Below are 26607 nucleotides of genomic sequence, written 5' to 3'. Positions count from 1 at the left end.
TGCCTGCCTTTGGGCCCAGGTTCCTCTGCTTTAGCTTTACCCATGCTGAACACGTCACCAGCCTCATAAAACCTCCACCCTCCCCTGACTTTTTCAAATCAACAGATCTGATTGAGTGAATGCCATTACCTGGGTAAATGAGTGATTCCTAAAGGACTGGACAAGGCCTAACACCACCCTGAGGGTAAAGCTTATTATCGCTGCAAACTCCAAAGAAGAGAGAGGCAGCTGTGGAGCTTGTGTGCACTTTGTCAGAAGCCTGTATTTCCATATTAATCTGCCACATTTAGGCATCTGAGACAGAGGGCCTCCTGTCACGCTTCTTTGATAACGGAGCAGTTAGCTTTTCCCCCTCATGTATAAATATGTGTAATTCTGATAAGATTAATTGAAGTGCCTAAGTATACAGTACTAGCAGATGAGTGGGAGGGAGAGAGAAAAGGAGACAGCAGGAGGGAAAGGAGACACATTATGTCACCAAAGCATGCATTTTAGACTAGTTTTTGCCTAAGACCTACCCCAGAATGGGTGCTTAGTCTTTCTCTTCTGGGCCCAAAGTGCCTTGAATTGAAAATAGCATCTACCTAACAGTCCCTCAAAAATAGCTGAGCGAATAAGTTTTTGCGCCGAGCCGATAAATACGGCGTGGAGCCTCTGACACCGAAGCCTCACCCCAATTTCCAGTGCTCTGGAGGAGATCAGATAGCCCTGTGTCATTTGATTTTCTGCCTTATCTCATCCGCGCCCATCTTTTTGTCTCACGCAGAGCTACATTTTAAGAAGCACACACTCCTTGTATCTTTTGAAGGACAAAACCCAGAATGATATTGAAGTGAATAATAGCATCAAACTTTTAGAGAGGGCCATTCCTTGTTTGATTGCTACCAAAAACAGGAATGGAATGTCAGATGAGTGTCCTTCAAGTGATATTTGGTATGCAGATCTGCAGGAGTACATGATGAGATTACAACAATCTGTAAAGTTCTTAGCTCAAGAGTGCCATTTATGATGACGTCTCCACAATGGGGGATGTTATAGATGCTGTAAACTAGAAAACAATTTATACTTTGCATATATCCCATAGAGTCATTGAGGAGTTCCACTTCTCAAGCTGACCAATAAACATGTCTGTTTAATAGCTGTTTTCTGCAAAGCATGCAAAATACTGAACAAGACAGGGCAGTGAATAAGGATAAGACAGCAAGTGAAAAGGAGGTGTGGGAGGGTGTAGGTGAGAGATCCTGAGACAGATGAAACAAGAGGGAGAGAGTGAGTAGAGAAGGACTTGGAGCAAGGGAGGAGACAAAGACATTCCCTGGTGAACAGCTTGAGTTGACTGACGGCAAGAAGAGCAGGCTGCAGTGAGGGAAAGGGAGGAGGAAAGGGAGGAAGGGAGATCAGGAAGGAGTGAGCACATCAGTGTGTGAGTGGCGTCTCTCATTAGAAGGTGCTGTCAGGGGCCACAGAGGGGGGACTGCAGGGACCCCAGTTCCCCTCTTCTCCTCCCTCTTCGCTGGCCCCTGAGATCTGGCCAGGAAAAATGATTGATGAGTGATACCAAGATAAACACACGCCCTGGCCCCTGAAGGCAGCCCTGCAAAATGATGCATGCAGCGTTATAAATAAATCTTGTGGAAAAAAAAAATTAACAATAAACAACAAAACAATGCAAAACAACCATTGGGTTTTCTTATTTTGGTTATTTCTACAGAAGGCACAAATGAACTCAATTTTTTTTTTTCCCTTCAGTTTGATGAGAGTTTTTCCTCCTTTTTTGTTTCTAGTTTTACATATCTGTGTCTGCGTGTGTTGTGTGTGTTTTATGTGTGAAGCAATGAGCAAAACACTAACAAGACTCACCAGCTGACTGGATGGTTAAGCCCCCTTCAGTTACACTGCCTTCTCAGCAGCTTGGGCAGGCGGCTTTCCCACTCATTCACTGTGAGGCAACAAACACTGATGCAAACCTGTTCTCATTTGGGAGTGCTCCAAATCATAGCAGCTGTGTGTGGTGTGTTTGTTCTTGTATTACTTATGTTGTGGGGACCTAACCACATTTACAATCACTTTGTGGGGACTATCTGCTTCTGGGGATAAAATACAAGTCCCTATATGACTAGTCGTTAAAATTTAAAGTAGACTCTGGGAAGACTTGGTTAAAGGTTAGGGTAAGTTTAGGGTGAGGGTAAATTCCCAAGAAATGAATGTAAGTCAAAGTCATGTCCAGTGATATGATTGAAGCCCACTACTGTGTGGAGGTATGGATGAGTGTGGGGGTATTGCAGATGTATGGAAGAGTGTGTGGGAATCTGTGGAGAGTGAGCACTGTGGCATATGTATGGATTCATACTGATGATTCATAACCACTGCACAATATACACAAATACTAATACATACACTCAAAACTATGTCTAACTGCTTCCTAATTGTTGAGAAAGTCATAAATGTTTTATGCTACACTTTCTGTTAATGTTTAACACTGAGCGGCAAATGCCTTTGTTACAAATCGAAATGGAAAGGCAGATTATCATCAAATAGTACATTATATCATTATGAGGCTACAGGCTGTGGTCTGGTGGAGGGAGAATGAATTATGAATGGAGTGTGAAGGAGGATCTTCTCTTTCCCCTAGGGACTTCCAACACCACAACTCATTTAAGTTGGATGAATGAGAGATAAGGAAGAAACCCACTCACCCCCCACGCTGCTTGCCTTACAAACCGGCCTTCATATAATTTACTCTGAGAGAAGGAGTGTCACTTTGACTCCTCACAGCACACACACTTCTCATTGGAAGAAATGTATGCTGAAGGGTGCTTTGTTCATTGTCAAACTGTGCATACCAATGCTGAAAAACACCATAAAGAAGTCTTGTCATCTAAGTCACTGGTGCATTTTCTGCCTGGCGTAGACTCGTGTCAGGCTTCTTTGTACATCTCTAAAATGAGTCCCTGAGCTGTGCTGTAGCTTTGCCTAAAAATTCTTCTCATCTCAGCTTTCTCTCTTTTTGCTCTCTCTCTGTCTCTCCTGTCTCAATGGGTCCAGGCCACAGAATGGGTCGATGATACTGTACAATAGGAAGAAGGTGAAGTACAGAAAGGATGGCTACTGCTGGAAGAAGAGGAAAGACGGAAAGACCACACGGGAGGATCACATGAAGTTGAAAGTGCAGGGAGTTGAGGTGAGTGGGCTGACAAGAGTTCGGATATAGAGGGAGTAAATGGGGAGAGAGGTGGGATAGGGGTGGGTACGGAGGTGGGTACGAGGGTGGGTGAGAGGCAGCCTTCATCCTGACACAGACAAACAAAGGTCTACAGTGAGCTCTCCCTTGACTGTAATGGAGACAGCCACATGCTGCAGTCGGCCTGTGTCTCCAAGGAACTTCACCAAGAAACAATGCGGCACAACAATAGTTTTCCCTGGGAAGCCAGTGGAGTGGAACCGATTGTTTGTACCTTATTAAAGCTCTGGATGTTGCCTTTGCTCCAGAGAGCCTACATTAATCTTGCTGGCTCAAAGCAGTACTGTGGAGCTAGTGTTCCCTCACCTCACTCCAAGTCACTACCCATACCAGTTGCTGCCATAACAGGCCCACTTGCATCTGTGCTTGGCTCACCTAGCCTCTCAGTAGACTTAAGGTGGTGGTAATGCTGGAAACCTGGCTGATTTATCAGCAGTCATGTTAATGAGTCATGGCAAGACTCATCCAAAGACTCCTTCAGTTCCTTAGCTTTTAATAATGCTAAATTGTTGGTCTCTTTCACACATTTAGCCACAAGCGCTAAAGGCAAAAGTACAGTACAGGAGTTGAGATAGATAGTAAAGGGTATGGGTGGGAGATTTTGAGCTTCCTTTTGTGTGCATGCGCTTTCATATACACACAAACCTGTGCACACAATTTACACATACATACACCTAACGGCACACCTCAGGGAGTGGTACTGTGCATCTGTGTCACACTGTGTGACAAAGACAAAGCTCAGGCATTCTCCCAACAGGGGCTCTACTCTCTGTTTGTACTCCTCCAGATATTTGTCACAGAGTGAAAATGGCCTCTTCCCTCGCCTAGCCAGCTCAGTGTCATCTCTGGTCCTACAGTGGTCTGATAACCTGCTGAGATTACACACATCAGTCCTTTGCAACCATTAAAATATGATTCCTGTTTGTGACAGTGTTGACGTTAAAGAAGATGTAGTCACCTAAACTTGTATTACTCTGGTTCAATTAATGTGTGAATACAGGCTATGTTTAGATAATGTTTTGTGTGTGAGCTCTAACTTTATCAGTATCCACAGCATACATAAACCAGTACAGACAGGAACTCAGAAATCATTCTTCTCTTTGTGGTGTAGTTTCTTAGGGGAAAAATACACAACAGCCAAGTGGCATCTGTCAGAAATGTATGTTGATAGGAAGGCAAAGGCACTTCCACTGTATATAAAAACTAAGTTGACTGTGGAATCCCAAACTTGTAGAACACTTCTTATTGTGCTTGTGTGGATTTTCTACAATCCAAAAACATGCAGGGTAATCGGCTGTAAGTGTCAATGTAAGAGTGAACATTTGTCGCTCTTTCTGTGTTTTTCTGTAATGGCCTGCTGACCTCCTTAGAATACTGTATTATACATTCTATTTTCCAGCATCCATACTACTCAGTACTTTAGAAAAGCAGCTGTTTTTCTGTGTTATTGTTATAACAATTTTTATAATGTTAATATTAGACAACGACACTGTCAAAATAAATGTTAAATCCTTTTGTCAGTGACTTTGAGAAATACCGTATGTTCCCTACTTTAAAATTCTATAAGATGGAAGCCACTGGAAATAATATGCTATGCCATTTTTTATTTACAGTAACATGTCAACATGTTTCTAAATAACTCCATTTAAATCTTCAGTCACTCAGGCATAGAGGCTGGTTGGCAACCGCCTGGTAACCATCAGTCACTAGAAAGAGAAAACATTCCTGAGCGAGGTTGCAGGAGGTTACTGGCAGTTGCTAGGTAAAATCGGTTACAAAGAAGTTATGGTACGGCACTGAAAACCTCTTTGTGCGCTCTTTGGGTTGCTATCAGATTCTTGTGGTCACCCGTAGTTTGTGTGAAAGATGCTGACTTGTCTGCAAATACTCACCAACTACTCGTTGAGCGACAGTGAAACTGTGAAGAGTGCAACCCAAACCAGAAAAAGAAACCATTCACCTTCCAAATAGTCCAAGCTACGGTATGCCTTTTGAAACATGTTGGTTTCTGCAGTAAGCTGCACCTTTTACCACTCAGTGGTTAGGCATGCAACTCTTTGCAAACAAACCAGCGTCCTCCATGCAAACTACAGGTGACCATGGCAATCTGCTAGCACCTTCTTTGTGAGTGATTTCATCTAGCAGCAGCTAGATGAATAAATAAAAGAACCACTCGCCAACCAGGGATTACACATGTTTCTCCCACTCAGGACATTCACCTAACTGTACCCATATCTCTTTTTTTGAGCCTACTTTTTTGTTTCAACAAGTCATGAGCCATGTATAATAGTCTAAACTCCCACTGAGCTTTTATGGTCCACAAGGATGTAGTCTTAACAAGCACTTGGGCAATTAGCAGACATGCATCAGACACAGCCTCGATCACTGGTTCGAGAAGGGGACTTCTTTAGCAGATACTGTTCTATTTGCATATTTGAAAACAAGCTTATGTCCATCAGTCCAAAAAAGACAGTCACAGGCTTGAAAATATAGTACAGTTGTTGAATAATTAAAGTATGCATTGTACAATATGTAACAACATGAGATAAAGAGTGTTCTGAACCAAAATCATCATGAGTCACACACAAATAATGACTGATGGCCATTCACTGCGCAGTTGTTAGTAGCCTGGAAAAAAATGTGTAACTCACCTTCTTGTGATTTTGTCTGCAAGCCACTATGTCTTGTAAGGAGTCTAATTTACTAGAGCTAATTGCTGTGTTAGCAGCAGAGCTGGCGAATGGTATGAACGTGAGTTTGGTGCAGAGGGAAAGCACAGGAAGAAAATGACTTAGATCTTCAAGGCCACATTGGGGCTTATAGAAATTGACCCATAACTGCTGTCTCACATTGTGTACATAGAAATACAGTGCAGATCCCATTTGTGTTGCTTGGACTGTACTGTCTTTCTCCATATGCATTCCACATCTTGCAGCCTTGAACAACCTGGGTCATGTCCTTTAAACACCTCAAGACTGACAAATGAAAAAGGTGATCCATTGCTGCTGTACTGTAACTAGCCTTTGATGGATGTCATGTTTTCTGTAAGCACATACTTGACACAAATGACTTGACTTTTGCCCTTTGTTCAGTCAATGTAGGATGGGATAAAGAACTGCAAATTTCTTTTTAGTACTTTGTTTCAGAAGAGAATAATGTTTTGATGCATAATTCATATTACACATTCACAAGGCAGAACACAAAGAGTTGACATAACCTGAACATATTCTCACTTGTTTTACAGGAGATTTTTTTACAGCATTCATGCTATGTTGTAGCTGCTCTGATTCTCTAGCCATCCAGTGCTTAATAGAGGTTCTGCGGTTATTACACGGGCCAGGTTTAGTGCACAGTGAGGACAAATGTTGTGGGTGGGTCAGGCTAGTGATGTTCAGGAGCTCTGGCAAGGGAGAGGCTGTAAGCCTGGGAGCGAGGGGCCTTCTGGGGCCTGTGTGAAGCAGCCTAGCATGGCAGAAGTGGATGTCAGTGTGCTGCTGCTGTCCTGTCTTTTCTGCAGTGCTTGCTCAGCAGCCTGTGTAAAAAGATTCTTACACCCTCCTCAACTTGTTTCCGCTTTTTACCATTTTGTGAGCTTTTCTGTTTGTTTTATTTCTGTCTTTTAATTCATTCATAAGACAATTCACCATCCTCTTTTACTCCCACCTCTTTTTCTTCTTGCTAACCCCCCCTCCCTTCACTACTGTCCAAGCCCACAGTCCAGATGGACAGAACCTTGAGTTAGGTGGTAATGCTCCCCGTTCCCTAAAATTGGAGCGCAGGGCATGTTGCGGCATTAGCGCTTAACAGGCCGTGAAATAGCAGCCTGCCTTCCTGACGTCTCCCCCATCACTCCAGGTGAGTTGGCCAGACGGCTGGATAAATGAGCAAGCAGCACCCACATCAACCACCATGCATTTGGGGAACCTGGGGAGAAATGTCCATCAGTGATTATCTCACCACACCCTGTGCGTACCAAGCTCAAGTTGTTCACCAAATGTCCAAAGAGACCCTTGGAAGCACTTCCAGTGACTATGTATCAGTCAGAATCTTCTTTTGTACCAGGTTTTGCTAAACTTTGTCTCAAAAGTGTATATCTCTTGTATCTTATGACTTCTACCTGTGAAATAGCTGAGACCTTGAACACATCTGTTTTGGCAAACTCCAATTGATCTATGTTCTGCTTCTTGTCAAACTTCTAGCTCAATGCTACCACCTTTTCTTTCTGATTAGCTGCTAATGTGTGCTCAGCCTCCATCTCCTCCACTCCTCCACCCCTTCTATCCTATCTTCCCATTATTCCTAAGCTTTAATAAACTCCCTCAAACACAGATCGATTTTCTCTTAAGTGAAGGTGGCAGTGCCTCTGACTTATTTCATTACCACAGGCTAATTATACTGATTGAAATGAGCTTCTCTTCTTAAGGTGTGCTGTGCTGATCTGTGCCCCCGTGCTCCCCACACTTTAATGCTAGTACAGTTCTCTACCAATTCCCAAAATCCCTTTCCTGCATGTCTTCCACCCTGCCACCCTGTCACCCAACTCTCTCAACCTCCACCACCTAAATAATCAGCTGGTAGTCCTTAGCCCCTGTAACTTGTCATTTTATGTTGGATCCACCCTAACGTGTGATTTCAACTGTGCAACTGTGCAATGAAGGAAGGTAATGGAGCATGCTGGTGGCTCAATCGCCTCTGTTCATTGATAATAATGAAGACAAATGTCAAAACATTAGTTGCTAATGTTGTAATGGAGTGGATGCTACTGGATGAGCACTGGATGCTACACTGCATTGGCTTTTAAAATCACATGACCTTCAGTATTTAGCTCCTGCTTACAAGTAGTCTAGCCCTTCCTTTTATAGCAAATCAAACATATAACATTTTCTGAATTTAAGCATATTAAAATCTGTAATCCCATGATTCGGTTGAGGCCCAGTTTTAAAACATATTTTGTTAGTTTAAACCTGGTTGGTAAAATTAACATTTCACTATTTCATGGTCAAATGGGTGGGTAGAGTTGGTAAGTTATAGTGAAAGTAGCTGCATATCTGTGAAATAGGGTTGCTGCAGGTGACTATGTGTTTTAGTAGCAGGGGTAACACTGATTTACGGATGCAGGAGCTGATACCACCAGATTGTGAAGCCAGATGTGAGAGGGCACTAAACAAAACTCCTTTTTCTGTGAGGAGGTGACACAATGTGTGCTTTCCCTCCTGTCCCTGCTCCAAGTCAACTGTGAAATTAAGATCACATTACTGATACAAGCTATGCCCAAAGCAAAAAAGTTTGTATTTTACATTTTTATTCTAACTTACAGGCTGTCTGCTAGACAACAGTCAGTTGCTTGCTCTGTAAAGGCACTAAATTGATTACTTTTTCCATCGTCTTCGCTCTTCTCCTGGAGTCGGCTTTGTTATTCAGTCCTTTTTTTTGTTTGCCTGAGAGCGCAGCAGCTCTTCCCTTTTGAATTACCTGATTGTGGAGGAGTTAAAGGCAATCTGTGAGCAATATTTTAAAGAATGGTTTCCATGGTTATAACCTTAGGCTCTCACATGTAGTAAAACTGAATGGCTGAATGGGCATGTGAAGATAGCTAAGCTACTGGTCTTCTCATTTCAGACTAAGGTTTAGGGCAAACCTAAGCTTACTTAGAGAGAATTAAAAAAAAAAAAACTTCATGGCATATTAATGAACAAAATCAGTCAATACAAATTAAATTATTAAGGTCTTTAAATGTTGCCATGGACATCAGAGTGCTGGAGCCTGAAATCTAAAATTGATAGCTATTTTAGTTATTGTGCAATGTTACTGTGCAGGACATTTGATTAGAGCAGTTATCCTTTCTCTTCTCCATAACGGCTTAACTGTTTGTTATGTTGTTATTAGCGACTGACCCAAAGCCTTCTGACATGAACGTGTTATCCTAAGCCTTGGGAACATCCACTTTACTCATGATTTTCCTTTAAGCTCACCGTAATTAGTTTCCGTGCCTTTCATCAACAACAGTTGCCAAATCACTCAACAAAAGTTAAGCTCTGTACTGTATTTCATGCTGACTCAGCTATCGCCATTTCAGTCCAGCAACCCATTTTGAATTGGGTCCACATTGGAAAGGTTGCTGTAGAGAGTGATGATATAAACAGCATGTAAAATTATTATAATAATAAAAAGACTGTGCATTATCAACAGCTTCTTTAATTTAATTTACCACTAGTTGCAACATGTTGTGGTGTTGTCATGCTGAGGCATCTCCACAGGGGTCTTCTTCTATGAAGAGGAGGAACGAATTCTCCTCACAAAAACAGATAGAGACATATTTTAATTTGTTATTGAACTTAAGGACATTGTCTCTTATTAGACTGAGTTTGGCTACCCACAGCAGCTCCTCGAAGCCCTCCTAGGTCTAATGAAAAGGGAAAACTATCTGGCACCTTCAATTCTACTTTTACTGATTCTGTGGTAAAAATAATTTGGAAATAATAACACGAATAAAGATGACCTGAAGCCATATGACACTGCAAAAGGAAAAAATAAAAGAAAAATTATTTGGAACAGAAATGAGGATGCTTAGTTGTAGCAGTAGTTTATGGCGAACTCACCAAAGCTTCTGCCTTCCACCTTTTCACTGGCCCAGGCCAGAATGCTCTTCACACTCAACAGAAAATACCAAGATGTATGCCAACATGTGGCACACATGGTCACCCGCTCACCCACTGAACCTTTCTGGTGCCCTCTGTTCATAATTTTTATGGACAGAATTTCTAGGCATAGCCAAGTGGTGGAATGAGCTTCCACCAAGGGTGGCTGGCTTCTCCCTTAAAGATAGAGTGAAGAGTGCAGTCATTTGAAAGGGGCTCAGAGTAGTACCGCTACCCCTCCACATCGAAAGGAACCAGTTGAGGTGGTTTGGGCATCTGACTAGGATGCCTCCTGGGCGCTTCTTGGGTGAGGTGTTCTGGGCACATCCAACCGGGAGGAGGCCCTTGGGTAGACCCAGGACATGCGGGAGGAATTATATCTCTCGACTGATCTGGGAATGATAAGCTGGAGGAGGTGGCTGGGGAGAGGGAGGTCTGGGTTTCTCTGCTTAAGCTGCTGCCTCCACAATCCGGCCCTGGATAAGCAGAAGAAAATGGATGGATGGATGGATGGATGGATGGATCCACTCTAGTCGAGACCTCAGATCGTTCCTGGATGCAGTGATTTGCTTGAATGATAGGTGGGAGAAAAAGAAAAGGTGGTACCAGCTTTGGCCTGGTTTATACATTTTTGAAACATTTTTGTCTAGAGGCAAGGACACAGCAGCCAGCTGATTTCTGTTTGAAGAATAGTTTTATTATCTTGAAAACCTGTTAAATGCATTATAATCTGTACTGTGAATTGCTTGAAATGCTTTTTTTTTCTTCAGGGTATACAGGATCAGCACCAGAACACATGAACTGGTTGGGCTTTCAACTTTGACTGGAGGGGCATTTGGCTAAAGTCACTTTTCTATTCCATAAAAACCAAAATAAGATTAAAAAAAAAAAAAAAAGGAGAGAGTGAATGCATTCACACTGTTACTTATGTACAGCGCCCACAAAACAGAGGTTGGAAATCAAAATGCACAGCAAGACCCATTGAATTTACATTTAAAAGAGTAATACAGGGGGTCACGGGGAGGCTGGAGCCTATCACAGCTGCCATAGACCAAAAGTCAGGGTACACCCTGAACAGGTCACCAGTCTGTCGCAGGGCTAACACAGAGAGACCGAAAACCATTCACACCCATATTTACACCTATGGACAATTTAGAATCATCAATTAACTTAACCCCACTATCTGCATGTCTTTGGACTGTGGAAGGAAGCCAGAGTAATATCTTCAACACATTTCCATTTGTTTTGCAATTCTTGAGTTAGGTCATGCTTTAAATCTACACTATATATCTAGGAGGTAAGACATTTCACAAACTGACTTGTTGCAATGATAGCAGCTTCTTACAGGACCACACTCAAATTCAGTGAGCTCTTTAGAACAACTGATCCTTTCACAAATGTTTGCAAAAGCAGACTGTATGGCTAGGTGCTTGAATGTATACACCTTTGGCAATGGGACTGAAAACATGAAAACACCTGTATTCAAAGAGTACTTTTATCCATACAGTGTAGCTGCACAAGCTGATGAATGACCTCTTTTTTGCCAAATAGACACAAGGGATACTTCACAAAGTCTGACCTGAGCTTGATCTACAGTCACTTGTCAGAGATGTGGGTGTTTAACTTTTTTATTATCAAAATTTATGACTCAATTTAGCATGTAGTTATAGACGTGTATCAGTAGAATTCAACTGAAGGGGTAGAGTGATCTTTTTGGATGGGCCTGGCCCTGAACCCTAAGGCCCATCTGTAATGTTGATGCTAAGGGTATGCCTTTTTACTAAAACCACAAGTTTCCCTTTCTACCCATCTGTCTTAATCTTGCTCTTTTTCCTTCTAACTTTCTGTGTGTGTGTGTGTGTGCATGCGTGCGTGCGTGCCTGCGTGTGTTGTTTTGTTTAGTTTTTTAGCCCCATCTGCTTCTCTCCCTTGAAAAAGCCACTTAGGTTTCTGTTGTTATGAAGCCATTATTATAGTGAAGGCCAGCCCCTATGTCAAGAGCAGCAGTTTTCTTCAAATCCCTTATGGCCTTGGTAGAACCATCTCTACTTTCCCCTGCCTTGGTTATTTTAATTTCTTTCAGATAGGGTGTGCAACACTGGAGTTAGTGTTTAGGATACTACTGGGGGCCAGAGACGGCTTTAAGGAAGAGCCATCCAGTGACGTTATCTTCTCTTAACTCAAAGAGCAAGTACAGCTTCACAGTTTCTGCCTCATCTGCAAGAATATTTATATGTTAACATTTACAGATGAATTTGCTAAACTCAAGTATCTCACTCACTGGCTTCCTTTATCTTTCTTTTTTTGCTTGGCTATTTATTCTGCTGGTTGCTGCACATGGCCTATGTATTATTAACCAGCAAAACAGAGGTTTAGATGTAATTTGCTGCTGTGTTGCATTTAATAACTGCGAAATCAAAATGTACCAATGCTCCAACATTCACTCTTCAAAGGAGGTATAATGAGTGGAACTGCAAAGTTCAAAGAGAATAGCTAAGTGTTTGTATAGAATTTTACAGGGTGAGCAACTGTGCTTTCCTCAGAGTGATATTGAAAGGTTTGATATTTTACATGAAAGACTGCTAAAGAGTAGTTTAACACAGGAAACAGGTTTAACCCTTTGCTTTGGGCAACAGAGGAAAGATGAATGCAGATAAAAGTCTCTTCATTAGTGGTTTGTTAATTTGTGTTTTCTGCTTTCTATTATCTTGTCTTCTGTTTGCATTGTACAGTGCATGTCTCTCTTTTTCTGTATGCTGACACATCAGTGTTCCCCTTGTTCTTTTAACAGTAATCGGGATAGATGTTAGCTTCAGCGTCTCGTGCAGCACATGCATCTTTGTCTCGCCTTATGTCTTTGGTTTCAGTTGATTTAAAGAGTGTCTATTGTTTAGTTTTTTGTTGTTGTTTTGATGGGCGGGGGGGTGGTGGGGGGGGGGGGGGGGTGGTTGGATAGTGCTGAAATGAAATGTAGCAGCAGGCCTCTGAGAAATTTATTGCATATTTTAATGTGAAGAGAAAATGAGTCATTTGTTTAAGCCCAAGGGCGTGCTAAGCTTGTTCTGCATTGTGTGTCAACACTTGTCCCCTGTTACTGTCACTACCATCAAATAATGATGCATGCACGTAGAGCAGTACACTCTCTCATGAATGCACCTACAGAATTCATTACATTTACATACATGTTTAGTTTTACTGAACAACTCTTGGGGGGGGGGGGGGGGGGGTAAAATTGTCTTATAATTTGTGTATATTCCATAAATGTGAGGGAATTTCCACACTGAACACACACATAAGCAAATTCACCAAAACCTCATTTCATAAATGGGGCCTGTTATTGCTAGAAAATTATGTTTAAAGACAGGGGAAAAAAATCTCCTATGTGATAGATGAAAATGGGGGAGATAAAAATGAATCAAAAAGACTGTAGACTGTAGAAAATAAAAGACTGATGAAAAGGAGAGGAGGGAGCAAGAGAGGCTTAGAAGGTGGATGGATAGTAAGGGAGGAAGGAGGGTGGGGAGGGGGAGAGGCCAGTGTTGAGCGGGGAGGAGAGAGAAAGCCGGAATGAACGATATATAGCCCCTGGCAAACAGAAAACAATTGTTACACTGCCTCCCATAACCCACTTCAACCTTAAACAGCAGATTTTTTTCACTCAATTAATTTCTACACATTGGAGCAGGGGCCTTGGCTGAAGCTAGGCTTTTATGTGCTTCTGCTGCTGCAAGGCCTTTGCACATCTCTGTCTCTCTCTCTCTCTCTCTGTATCTCTAGGTTTTTTTTTTCTTTTTGTTTTGCTTTTTTCATCAGAAAATGAACATTCTGTATTGGAATGGCCTTGAATACTTTGAGAAATCACATCTGAATAAATAGGGAATACTATATATCTATATATGTATATATAGATATATATTTAAAAAATAGCATACCAACACACACAAAAAGGATAAAAACTTTTCTTTGAATCCCTGGTAGGACAAGAAATGCCTTTTCCTGTGTATATCATCATGAAGTTCATGTAAAGCTGGATAGAAATCAGGAGCATCAAAAGAGGCAACTTTCAATGGTGATTACAATCATCCCTTAAAAATAAATACAGAGAGATTTATATTGGAAATAAATAGGAGTAATAATAATTACACACAGGCCAAACCGGGTCATGGTGGCCCTATATGAACAGCAGGTTGACTTGCCTGAGGGCAGAGAGAGGGAGAGCAGGCAGAGACAGATGGACAGATAGATAGCGAAGGGCATGACTGAGCTGTGTCTGTGTGTGGTGAGTGAGGGCCAGTCGGAACAACATGAATCATGGCTCCAGTTGAGAGAGGAGGAGATCAGATCAATAACAGCCCAGAGGAGAGAGAAGAGCAAGAGAGAGTAAGAGGATGAAGGGTTGACACAGGAGGTGTTCATCACTGGACCACCCTGACTCCCAGCTTGCTCACCATTTTTTCTTTTTTTTTTTTTTTATCTCTAGCTATACAGTTAATGTATTGAGCAAGGTACTGATGAATTTTCTGGGTGAAAACAAAGGTAGGGACAGACGGTGTCCTAATGTCTATGTGTAGCTCATTGATTATTCAAATAAAGTCACATAAAAACCATTCACGAACAGCATTTGCACAGAAGCGTAGGAAGACTTGATTCATTACGATGAACTATTACATCTTGACTATTCAAATTATTATGATCAGCATTTTTATAGTTAACTTTTATCACTGAAGAGCAGGTAAGTGTGTGTTTTTGACTTAGTACAGGAGGACTAAGTGGGTAAGAGTCCGCAGTGGTCATTTCTTATTAAATTCAAGTATAACTTGGGGAAATTCCTTTTTTTAAATGTATGTGTCTGTGCCAAGGGGTAGTGGCCAGTGCTGGAGTGGCTGTCTGGATGTTTAAGCATGCTACGCACATGAGTGTAAGATGGCCAAGTTCTATTCGCCACCATTGTGATGTGGAACAGGCAAGCAATTTTTCTCATCCCTCCTTTTTTATATAATTTGGTCGATAAAGGTGAAGGACGTTTCATCGCTATTTTTCCCTCCCGACTCCCTCCTCCTCGCACTCTCTGCTCTGTCTCAGAGTGAAATCCAGAGATAAAGCTTTGGCGGCGCTCCGTGTTTAATGGAGCTTAATCCCACAGATTTAAGATACGGAGCTGTGAGGCAATTCCCCCATGCCCATCTTCACTAACACAGAATGGTCATGTGACTATCTAATTCTGCCCTTTCAGAAACAGACAGACAGGTGGACAAAAAAAAAAAAACCCACATAACTTAGCCAAGGACAAACGTGTTAGTTTGATTTTTTTAAGCATTATTGGGAAAAGGGGGTGTACAGAATATTCACTCATTCACTCACTCTCTCATTTGCTGTAAAACAAAAAATTTTCTGCCACTTTTTCTTCGGCTGTCCCTTTGTAAAATGTGGTCATGTCTGCTTTGGCTGGTCAGTCAACCTCCCCCTTGATGTGGGATTTATAAATTAATCTGCAACACAGAGAAAAATCTGAGCCAAAGTGATGAGTTTGGGGAGCCATAACTGAAAGCTTAGTGTCCACAGACGGGACTCCGGCCACAGCATCACGTCAGCACACTTGGAGAGAGTTAAGTGGGGTTGGCTGGCTTGAGACTATTTGGAGAAGCCATGTGCAGGGAAGTATTATACCCACCAACAATCCTCCTTAAGTGATGAGCTGACACTAAGCAATTTAGTATTCACCCTGCCAGTGAAAATATCTTCAATCCAAGTGCATAAAGCTCCCATGACAGGAAATATGCCAAGCGCTCTTCTTCCATCTGACTCTTTTTTTGTTTCAGAATAGCCACTGTATGGTTCAATTTACCCCAAGACATGCTTGTCAGGCCTGCTTGACATGAGCTCTGGTGTCAATGTGTAAAAAAAGCCCACATGGATGATTGCAGAGCAGCAGTGGTTGTTAGTGGTAGTGAGTAGAGCTTGAGAAAAAGGAAATGTGCATGTTGCCAAATATGACTATTCTTTATATACACTGAAAAACAGGCTCAAAGCAAAAACGAGGAAGCAAGCAGCCTCAGTTATTTATTCAGTTTTAGCATTAAGACTAGTATGCGGACTACATGCAACTCCCCATAGATTTCTTTGTCCATTCTTATTCCACCTTTGCTCTCCTTTCCCTTTTTTCCCCCTCAATCCTTAACATCCTCGACATTGTTCTCCTGCCTTTTCCCATCTTCTGGCCTCCTTTCTTTGTTGCCTCTCAGGTATAAGACATCTAATTGTCATGGGAGTAGAGGAAACAGTGGAGTGAAAAGCACAGAAACACTGTATACTTATTGTCCAAAACAAAAACAGCAGGCTTGAGCACTCAGAAAAGCCACATACACAATGGCATCTGGGTGTCAGAGTAGTAGGGCAGAAGCTGAGTGTTTCAAACTCTGTCTGTGGTTGTTTATGTACGTGTGAGTGTATGTTTTTGGCAGGTGAGGGGGCACATCGTCCTTTATAGCTGCACTCTCACTGGCACTGTCACTTCAAGGTCTCAATCACTTGCCATTCTGGGTCCCAAACACTGCCAATGCAGCCTATCCACCTCTGCCAAGGTCCTCTTCATCCCTGTGCTTCTGCTCTTCTCTCTCCTCCTTTGCATAATTACCCAGGTAATTGTGGAGTAATTGACTGCATCACCTGCTCCTAGGAAGCTCTGGCATTGTTTAATAAACAGCTGGAATATGCGCCACATGTTGTTGGAGAGCAAGAGGAACAACATATTGGGGCAGAGGGGGACAGGAGGAGGACTGAAAAAAGTTGTGGAATTTAGTGTAGAAAGCAGGCAGTGAGTGTACACGTGCTAATTTCCCAAACACAGAGATACAGATATAACATTTTCTTGGCCCGGGCTGAAGTTGCTATCCATGGCAAACGTATAATTACCTATTGAAAGATTGGTGAGGAAGACAGTAATGTGAGTGGGAGATAGATAGATTTATAGACACAAGGAAGAGAAGAGGCAACAGAAAGTGAGAGAGAAAGTTTGAGTACAAGATACAGGGGTGGAGGGGTGGGGGTTAAGCGAGCCTCTCAGGGCTAATGACATTAAGGAGGTTTGATGAATCGACACCCGCTGAGTGTTATTGACGTCCCCTGAGCCTGCCCAGGCAGAGCCAGCCTCCTAGGCCTGGTATTGGCTAGCCCTGCTCCTCAATTAGACTGCCTGATTAGATTCCCTCGGTTGTGCCCTCTCATGGGGTGAGCAGGGTGGCATGATGGATGTGATGGGCTGGATTATCAGAGGGGGGTGTCACCCGTGCACCGCCTTGGGGGCACCAGACGATGGGTTTGACCAGTTGTCACAGGGGCATGTAGGCGGAGGGCACGGGGCGCGGTGCAAGTCTCTTATTGAGGCTGTCAATCATTGCCGCTTACAAGACAGAGGCTGTGTCTCTGCACACAGATGCACAGGAGTAATTACTATTCCATCTCCCTTGGCATCTAGATGTATGAGGCTGTTCACAACCACTGACCTCATGAGGCAACCCTTCGCCATCTTTGAAATTGTTTGAAAATGCTTAATTTACATAGCCTGTCCTTCAATCACTAATCCTTCAAAGAGGGACTCTAAATGTACCTGTTCTTAGATGCTGCAGCCTGTACTATTAAATTAGTGTGCAATTCTTTTACCAAAATGAGTAAGTATTGCTGTCATCTGTGTTTCTGCATTAGGCCCTCGTGTTAAAGTCTTTGGCTAGGATATGTCCTTAACCCTATTTTCTCTATTTCCTGGTAGTGACAGTTTCATACATCCATTCATCAACATCTTGGCTCTTATGGTGCAAAAAATGGGGCAAGTCAGGTAAGTGTCCCAATTCAGCAGTTTTGAAAGGCAGTAACTAATGATATCTCAAGAACGGGGCTGCTGCTGTTTCCCTGAGAACTTTCCTTCCTGTTCCATTGTGTGTTTGTGTGGCTGGATAGCTAGCTAATGGCCTGTCTCTGATGAATTAGAGGGTCTGACACCCAGCAAACACACTCTCCCAAGGTCAGATTACCATATCTGGGGGGTTTAACAATTTAACACAGCCCCAAGTCAGACAAGTTGGCTCCAAAGGAAGAAATTGCTTTTAAAGTGGAGAAAACATCCTGTGATATCTGCTACTGATGTCCATGGCTGTGATGTCAAGTGTCCATTTATTCATCTCTCTCAGTTAAGGCACTCTTGCAGTTGTGCACTCGACAATGTTATCAATTTTCTTTATTGAAAACTGCTATTCAACTCTCCAGTCTGTGTTAGAGTCCTCTAATACCCCACAAAGTGCTCAGTGAATGCGCTCTGCTGAAACATTTCCATATTTCTTCACAATTGCACCAAGTTGTTTTCAAATACAGGGAACATAATGCTTCATTATGTAGTCTAACATATTGTATAATGCATCATATTGATTTATAACTGATTGCGGTCAACGTGTCAGCCTAGTTGTCAGGTGGACACTTTTACACAGATGTACACTCCAGTCTGTATGCATTTGAACAATTTCATTTTTTTTTCTTTTTGTGCTTCAACACCTTCTGTTGTAAAGAGAATACTTGATACTATATATATTTAAATGACAAGATTGAGATTTTCTTTTGGTATAGTTACCTCTATATAGAATGAACTGAGTTGCACATGTAGCACTTTCAAAGCATTGTGACCAAATTGGGTTCAGAAGTAATTGGATACATGACTAAATGCTTTTTGGTGTGCTGTATAATGTTTATGCACAAAAAAGAGGTCAGAATAAACTGAAATTGGAGTAGTTGAGCAATTCCATTGACACTGTTGGAGGTCAGTCAATATAAAGAGTAAAGAGTTGCACATTCTAGTGAGAATATTAAAGCTGAATAAAGCAATAATCTATATGAAGTGATGTCAAGCGCAGTTGGTGTGCCAAAATCCACACTTGAGTACGCTCTAAAGGCAGTTGCACAGAAGCTGGGAGACTGTGGAAGTCTTAAATAGAATAATTTGAATTACGTGCCTGTAGACTAAGTGAAGACTGATGCGCATTGCCATGCTTCCTTTCTGACAATCAAGATAACAGCGTAATCTCAGAGGATTTATTAAACCTTGGCTAAGATTCAAAAACAAGAAGGTCAGGTTGTGGTTCAAACCAGTTCTGGAACACATTTCTAAGGACTGATGAAAGAAAAAGCAACCTTGAGCCTCCAGAAAGTGTGCAGAAAAAAAGTACAAGCTCATGACCCAAAGCATACTACCTCATCTGTTAAACATGGTGGAGGTTCTGTTATGGCTTGGGCATGGCTGCCAATGAAATCGGCGCACTGGCATTTATTGATGGTTTCACTGCTGGCAGAGGATAAATGCAGATGTTTATATTCTGTGTGTTCAGATTCAGTCAAATGCATCAGAGTCATTGGTTGGCATTTTATCATTCAGTAGGTCAATGATCCAAAACATACAGCCAGAGCAACCAGAGAGCTTTTAAGGGTGAAAAGTTGATTTATCTTTGACTGGCAAAACTAGCTGAGCTGTGTTTCACTTGCTGAAGCTGAAAATCAAGCTGAAAGTGGCTGCAGTGAAGACCTAAGAGTGCATCACCAAGGAAGAGAGAAAGCACAAACTATTAAGACCTGGGATTTTGTTTGACTTCACGTGTTTCTGTCCAAACTATTTTTGTAACCCTAAATGTACTAAAAGGCCTACATATCCCATACATTCCTTTCTATATTTTCTATATTGACCCAACTTACTCAAATTAAATCTGAGACATAGTCTTCATATTATTTTCCAACTGAATGTGCTGAAGCAGAAAGCCTAAAGAACAAAAAGTGTTTAAGTGTGCAGTGTGTACTGTCAGCAACATAATCAAAGAGACAGAGGACCCTTTGTGTGCAAGAAAATTATATAAATATGTAAACTATAAATGAGAAGACATAATCTCTTATATCTAAACCAGAAGTGTAGACAGGCACGCATGTATGCTCATAGAAGCAAAATGTTACACGTAAATGCATACACACACCCACCCACACACTTGGCATATGTGTCTGCAGGGAGCTGGCTAAAATGTTAAGCTATGTGCATGGCTGCCTCACGTCGACGCCTCTCTCCTTATTTCACAGCAGCACCTGGTGGTGACAAAGAGCACAGAGGAGAAAGACTCCCCAGGAGAGGGGTGGAGAGGAGAGGCTGTCCATTCCTGAGACAACAGACTATCCCTATCCTATCATGTCCTACCTGCCTGTCAATCCAACTCAGGGCTGCGCAATTTCACTTTGAATTGACGACGTTCGAGCCCATGCCAAAGTTTGAGGGATTTTAGACGTACTACCTAAGCCAAGGAGCATAATGAATGAAAAGCCCCTTCCCAAATTGATTTCAAACTAAATCAAACCCCAGTATTCAATTATCTACCAGAGCTGCCACTGAGGAACTTTAAAAGTTGTATAGGCAGAGAAAAGGGGAGAAAGTGAGGAGAGGGAAGGAGGACTGTCGGAGCAGAATGCAAATGACTCCATCCCTGCATAGTGTCAGAACAGGTGGCCCAGTGGTAGCGCTGGGGCTGATGAATGAGCTGTTGAAGTGGAGCCCATTGCTACCTCTAGCTAGTGGCAGCTCCAATTCTGCCTAGTTAAGCATTTGGCCTCCTCTGCCAGGAAGGCTTAATTGAAGAAATCATCACAGGGACAGGGACAGATTTGGTGTTACTGGGACCAAATTGTCTGTCTGCCTAACCAGACTGTAACATCGTAATAGTTTGATAATATCCACCCACTAATCACAGGGAAAGTATTCCATTACAGGATTCAGACCAGAACAAATTCCCTTTGAATTATGTTGCACCCTTGTGATTTGCTTTGGTCCAAGCCTTGTAGGAATTTCCCCCATTTTGGCAGTTTTACCTATTAAACTCTAAAGCTAACAATGCATTTGCTGCAGTCAGAAGCTGCTACTTTATGGGCTGTTGGTGTGTTGCTGGCTCCCACTTTTTCTTAAAAAATCCAATAAACACAGTTAACAGAGACATACTGCTGCTTTGACTATTGTAATACATCATGTTGAACAGTACGTGTTTTGCCAGTTTTCCTAACATGCTTTTATCACTCAGTTAATTACTGCTTTAGTATGGTTTAATACATTCTTACAAGTGCTCCAGGAAGACAAAAATTTTGTGACATCTGCTTTTGTTTTTTCTTGATTTGTTATATTTGTTTTAGTTGAACACTGCCTGGTAGGCATTATTCACACCAGACAAGCAGACCGTGAGACAGAGAGCAGAGGGAGCACACCCAATTGGTTTATCTTAGCAGAGACCAGTGACTTTTTTTTTCATTGTATCAGGGAGTGAGGGTAATTATTGGTAAATTACAAAAACCTGTCCTGTCAGCGATATCAAGCAGAAACCAATCGAGTCATTGACACTGCAATAGTGATCCAAAAAAAAAAGCCTTTGGCCCCCTGCCGCACCTGCGCTCAGTGTATCAAATGTTTGGCCTCACTAATGAATGACTGGATGCAATTATAACATACTTTTTTCTGAAATCAGGCCTGCCATAGTCTTAATTACATAATTACTGAAGATGTCAGCTCTTTGCGGGAGGGTGGAGTATCAGTACAGAGAGTGGAGCTCACAGGGAGGCAAGTTGCTTTGCTTTCAGAGATGAACTATAGACGCTTCTTTGATTCATGATGCCGGCTTTGTGGAAAATATCGCCTTTGCCAAGTTAATTTTGAAAAGGCCAGCATATTTGGGCAGAGACAATCAGCCTGACCTTTCTGAGAACAACCCCAGTTTTCACTCTTTCACCTCTTTTGTGTTCAATTCACTTTTCTTTCTTTCTTTCTTTCTTTCTTTCTTTCTTTCTTTCTTTCTTTCTTTCTTTCTTTCTTTCTTTCTTTCTTTCTTTCTTTCTTTCTTTCTTTCTCTCCTGTTTCTGTTTGGTGGGGTTGACGTGTGCAAATCCGTGACAGTAGCATCTGCTAATAGACACAACTGTTGTTTATCAACACATTCCACTGTTGGAGCGGCCTTCCAGTTTCTATTGGAATATTTGTACAAATTTATTGGAGGCTGCCTCTATTAGACGCGGCCCTTTGCTGGAAAACAAGTATGCCTCTAGTTTAGACAGACAATTGTATTCTCCTGCGTGTGTACTTCACTAATCAAGGCAACGCAAATGACTTTGCCGTTGTTCTGTGTGCTGTTATATCATGCAGATGATTGGAATATCAATTCATTCCACATTTGCAGCCTTGTGGCTAATTTGCAATGGCTGTATATCAAATGTGTCATGAGGATGGGGCACCATATTTCCCTTACAGAGAATATAGAACAGAATTTGTCATTTGCCATTCAATGTGTGGCTCTCCCTGGTGTCATTTGCAATGAAAACTGAGGCAGCGTGTGTGTGTGTGTGTGTGTGTGTGTGTGTGTGTGTGTGTGTGTGTGTGTGTGTGTGTGTGTGTGTGTGTGTGTGTGTGTGTGTGTTTAAGAGTGAGTCACAAAAAAAAAGACTGTAAGTGTTAATGTATTTATATCAAGTTTTTTTTTTATTTGACTCTGCGTAGGGGCTGCACAGAGACTCGGTGTAATGGGGCCAAAGTACCCAAAACAAGATGCAGATGAGGAGCCATGCTGAATAATCATGTACCATCACCACTATTATACAGAGAAGGAGGGTTCTCCATCACAGACACAACTCCACCTTCATCCCCCACCTCCATTCAGCTATCCCTAGGGATCCAGCTTTTCCCATTTCCAATCCAATACAGATACCTGTTGGTATCTTCCAATACTGAGGACCAGTGCTAAATTATTTCATTGAATTCCTCACTGTGAGAAAGAGACTGGGAATTATGTTTTTGTGTGTGGGTTGGGCTCAACTTACAGCTTGCCAAACTTTGTAAAATAAAATGTCAAAAATAAATAGAGCCAAGAAAATATATTTACTAAATTTTTTGGTATTTAGTAGCAACGTATTAAATGAAAACTGGTCCAGGATATTTACAGTAAAAATAAAAGGTTGTGTATTTCTTAAAATAAATAATTAGGTTAAGATTGCATATATTAGATCATAAGTCATATATAAAAAGAGCTTTCAGAAGTAAAAATGTGTAGCGATTCACCACTCTGTGAAAAACTTCATGATCAATCTGTTTAAAAATTTAAGTGTCTCAATTTGAAATTCCAAAGAATTTTTAGATCCCACCGTGCAAAGAAAATATACAAATAGAAACAATAATCTACAAATTCCAAATAATTATTTAAATCAAGCTTATTTAAGATGCTCTGAAAGAAAGGGAAAACTGCCCCATGGTCTGACTGTTCAAAATTGTAATAATATTAAAGCTACATGCTAATGATATTTTGAGTTTTCAAGCAACATACAATATGCCACTATCCAGGTGGTGTCTTTTTCATTGAACGCCTTGCTTTTTAGTACGACAGTGCTGAGTCACACTTTGCACATATTTCAACAAGTTCAGAAGTAGCCTGGGTGCTTTACTTCCTCCAGACCAGACCTGACACCAGCAGAAATCATTTGGTACATTATGAACAATAAATATATACCAAAAGAAGTCCCAAATGTTTGTGCAGTTCACATCCTATATCAAGATAGAATGTCCAAAAAAAAAGCAACACTTCATTTTCCAAACTGGGATAATTAATCTTCTCAGTTCCCAAAGGCTTTTAGAGTGTTTTTAAAAGAAGCAATGCATTACAATGGTAAACATGCCACTGTCCCTGCATATATTTTTAAATGACATTTCTCAGTTTCAACATTTTTGCTGTTTTCAATTAAATGTAATGTTTAAATGATTTCTAAAGCCTTGCTTTTTTTTAAAAATTATTATTTGCATTTACCACAGTGTCCCAACTTTATTTGGAAACAGGGCTGCATGTGCGTACTGCCAACAAAACAAACTCTGGCAAGACTTTTCTAAGAACTGAAAATAATTTACCTCCTCCCTGTTCTCTTTTATACTTCCACCACTGCCTCCTGCCTCAGTAGTCTGCTGTTTTCACAGGAAATTAGCCAAATGTCCCCTGAGGTAGATCTCGTGCGTAGCAAGATATCTGCCTGTCAAGGTGTTCTACGGCTTGTGCATTCATTTGCTGCTTCGAGTCTCTCGCACTCTATTCCCCCTTCTTATACCTGATGCCTCCATCTACTCCATCATCTAAGACTAATTCTACCTGCCTCCTCAAAACTGTGGACATCTAAGATTGGTACACTTTGATCAAGACCTGACCAACAACTTTTTTATTAATAGTTTATTGTTCTTGTCCTCTGTGAAGGTTTAAGCAATTACTATGGTAGTGCACTACCTTGAATTCCCACCTGTATTCTGAGTGCTCTAACCCTGAGTATGCAGGACTTGACATCACTCTTCTGAAGAATAATTGTTCTGCTATAAGAAGGTCTAGCCCATTCCCTGGCCATACAGTGGGTATAAGAGCTTAAATACTCCTTGACCTGAAGCACTGTATTTATCCCATTTTGTTTTATGACCCCATAAAACAGTCCCTTGATGAATTTGATAGGTTATGAAAACATTTCTATCCAGTAATGGTAAGAGTTTCAGAGGGACAGACCTGTACAGTAACACATTCTGCCGGAGGCTAACCTGTAAACCAGTCACTGGACTTTATTCTGTTCTTGTTTTGCAAATCTTCTTATGTTCAAAGTTCCCAGTGACTGAAAAGGTAAGCAGTGATTAAGTGACTGATCAGGAGATTGGACCTTTTACACAAAAGATTCAGAAAAGTAAAGTAAATGTGGTTTGGGTTTTTTTTTTTTTTTTTTTTTTTTTTTTTAATTTTGTTCCAACAACATTTTTTTGTCCTTCTTGGACCATCTTGCGTTCACATTTTTGTGGCCATCATCACTTCAGCCTTTTAACTACAGCTGGGTTCAAGTCATTGAAATAGGTCAGATTGTGTCCCATTTTTGCCCCTCTTCTTGAGAACAGAAGGTGGATGTCATTCACAGTGGGAGAGCCCAGGGAGAAGCAGCACCTCTCGGGATCTGTCCCCAGTAAAGAATCGCTGAAACAGGGAATTCAGTGGCCCAAGACTTCTGCAACACAAAGGACTGTCCTCTTGCTCTGGCACAGAGGAGACGCAGTCAGCAAAGTACTTCTTATAGCCAAGACCAGAGCAATGGATTCATTGTATGTCTTTTGTACCCTTAGAGGCTCAGTGCTTTTGCTTTTTCTTTTTTAAAATTTTTATTATTATTTTTGCTTAACTCATCCAGACACCTTGGTGTGCCAATGAAGGATGGAATTTTTTTTTTTAAATGCCATTTGTAGATGTCTGACACTGCACCTTATAATTGCCAATTAAATGCTAACTGGCTCAAAAGGAAAAAAAAAATCTGTCCTATCGTTTTGGTGCAGTGGACAAAAGACTGAAATGACATGTTTGTGGCATCAAGCCTTTAAATATGTAATGGCATTCAGTTTATAGTAATGCCTGTGTATTTGTTGTCTAACATGATTAAGGAAAGCATCTTTCAACTGAAGATAATGTGGTGTTCTTAATAGGGTAGATATTTACACAGTTATGTTAATTAGTGGTGAACAGGTAGATCACATTGCTATCATCACTAAACTAAGTAGGCATGTTGACAACCCAGCTGTTTTCTTCAGTGCATTAACCCTGCATTGTTAAAAAAAAAAAAAAAAAACGAGCGAGAGAGAGAAAGAGACACTGCAGAGTCACGTTCACACTTGCTAATACATGTACAACTCAAACACACAGTGCAACGCACAATACTTATGCAACAGGACATATTTGAGGCTTGACTGCCAGAGCAAAGGGGGGAAAGTGACAGGAGCTTAGGGGGCTCCTGTGAGCTTATACCTCCTTATTTTGTTGATTGCCCCATGAAATATTAACAGTGCCTGCCTCCTCTCTGAATAAGGCAGTAGAGTAGTAAGGGGTGAAGCCTCACACAGTGTTTAATGTCTGCCCCTTAGGGCCACTGGTTGGTCTTAAAAAAATAGGCCATATTCTCGCTATACCTCTTATTTCCTTTTTTTTGTCTACATCTCTACTTTATTTCCATCTTTCTGTCTGTCTTTTTCATGCATTTTTTTTGTGTGTATTAGTGTTTAAAATTACATTATTTTTAACAGATTGTCTTTTCTGTTCTCATCTGCCAAAAAGAGTGAGACAATGAGTGAGACAGAATATAGGAGGGCATGAAATAAGCAAGAAAGAATATAGCGCTGGGATTCGTTGGGTGTTATGCTATCAGATAGCCAGTTTGGCTTCTTCGCCTCAGCCGTTGTTGTCCTCTCACTGTGTTTTTTTGTTTTGGTTTTTGTTTTTTTCCCCCCCTGTGCTAAAGAGAAATGGTTGTTGAATGGCAATCTGTTTTATGAGGCATGCAGGCACTTTCTCATCTGTTTGTTCTTTTTCATCACAGTCTTTCCCTGTCGTACCAGACCGACCATTTAAAGGTGACTATAACAAAAGAACAGCATAGACCATGAATAAATTAATCAGATGCTTAGATGTTTCCTTTTAACTAGATTTGGTAGCGTTTTGGCTGCTGCAAATGCTTCAGAGGCACCGTATTGGTCAAGAGGACACATAAATACTCTATTAGCAAAGTCCTTCCTGTTCCTTTTATGGAAAGCCTGACAGTGACAGTAATAAACCCTTTTTGCTTCCCTGTTTCTATTCAACCCACGTGAATTTGCACGCCAACTACTTCCTAATCCACAGCCATCTGGCT

The 26607-nt window shown here is 41.4% G+C and overlaps 1 protein-coding gene across 4 annotated transcripts in view; it reads left to right on the top strand.

Moving 5' to 3' along the window:
- Nucleotides 1-26607, top strand: part of camta1a (calmodulin binding transcription activator 1a) — a 284069-nt gene that overhangs the window by 156979 nt on the left and 100483 nt on the right. For 3 of the 4 annotated variants that reach the window (XM_030734207.1, XM_030734204.1, XM_030734205.1), the window contains exon 5: nt 3046-3181. In XM_030734207.1, the coding sequence (XP_030590067.1) occupies nt 3046-3181 (136 nt within the window). The remainder of the gene's footprint in view (nt 1-3045; nt 3182-26607) is intronic. The other variant, XM_030734206.1, reaches the window with a different exon arrangement.

Source organism: Archocentrus centrarchus, chromosome 7, assembly GCF_007364275.1.
Source record: "Archocentrus centrarchus isolate MPI-CPG fArcCen1 chromosome 7, fArcCen1, whole genome shotgun sequence".
In the NCBI taxonomy this organism is placed as follows: Eukaryota; Metazoa; Chordata; class Actinopteri; order Cichliformes; family Cichlidae; genus Archocentrus; species Archocentrus centrarchus.
This window is presented reverse-complemented; position numbering and strand designations above follow the sequence as displayed.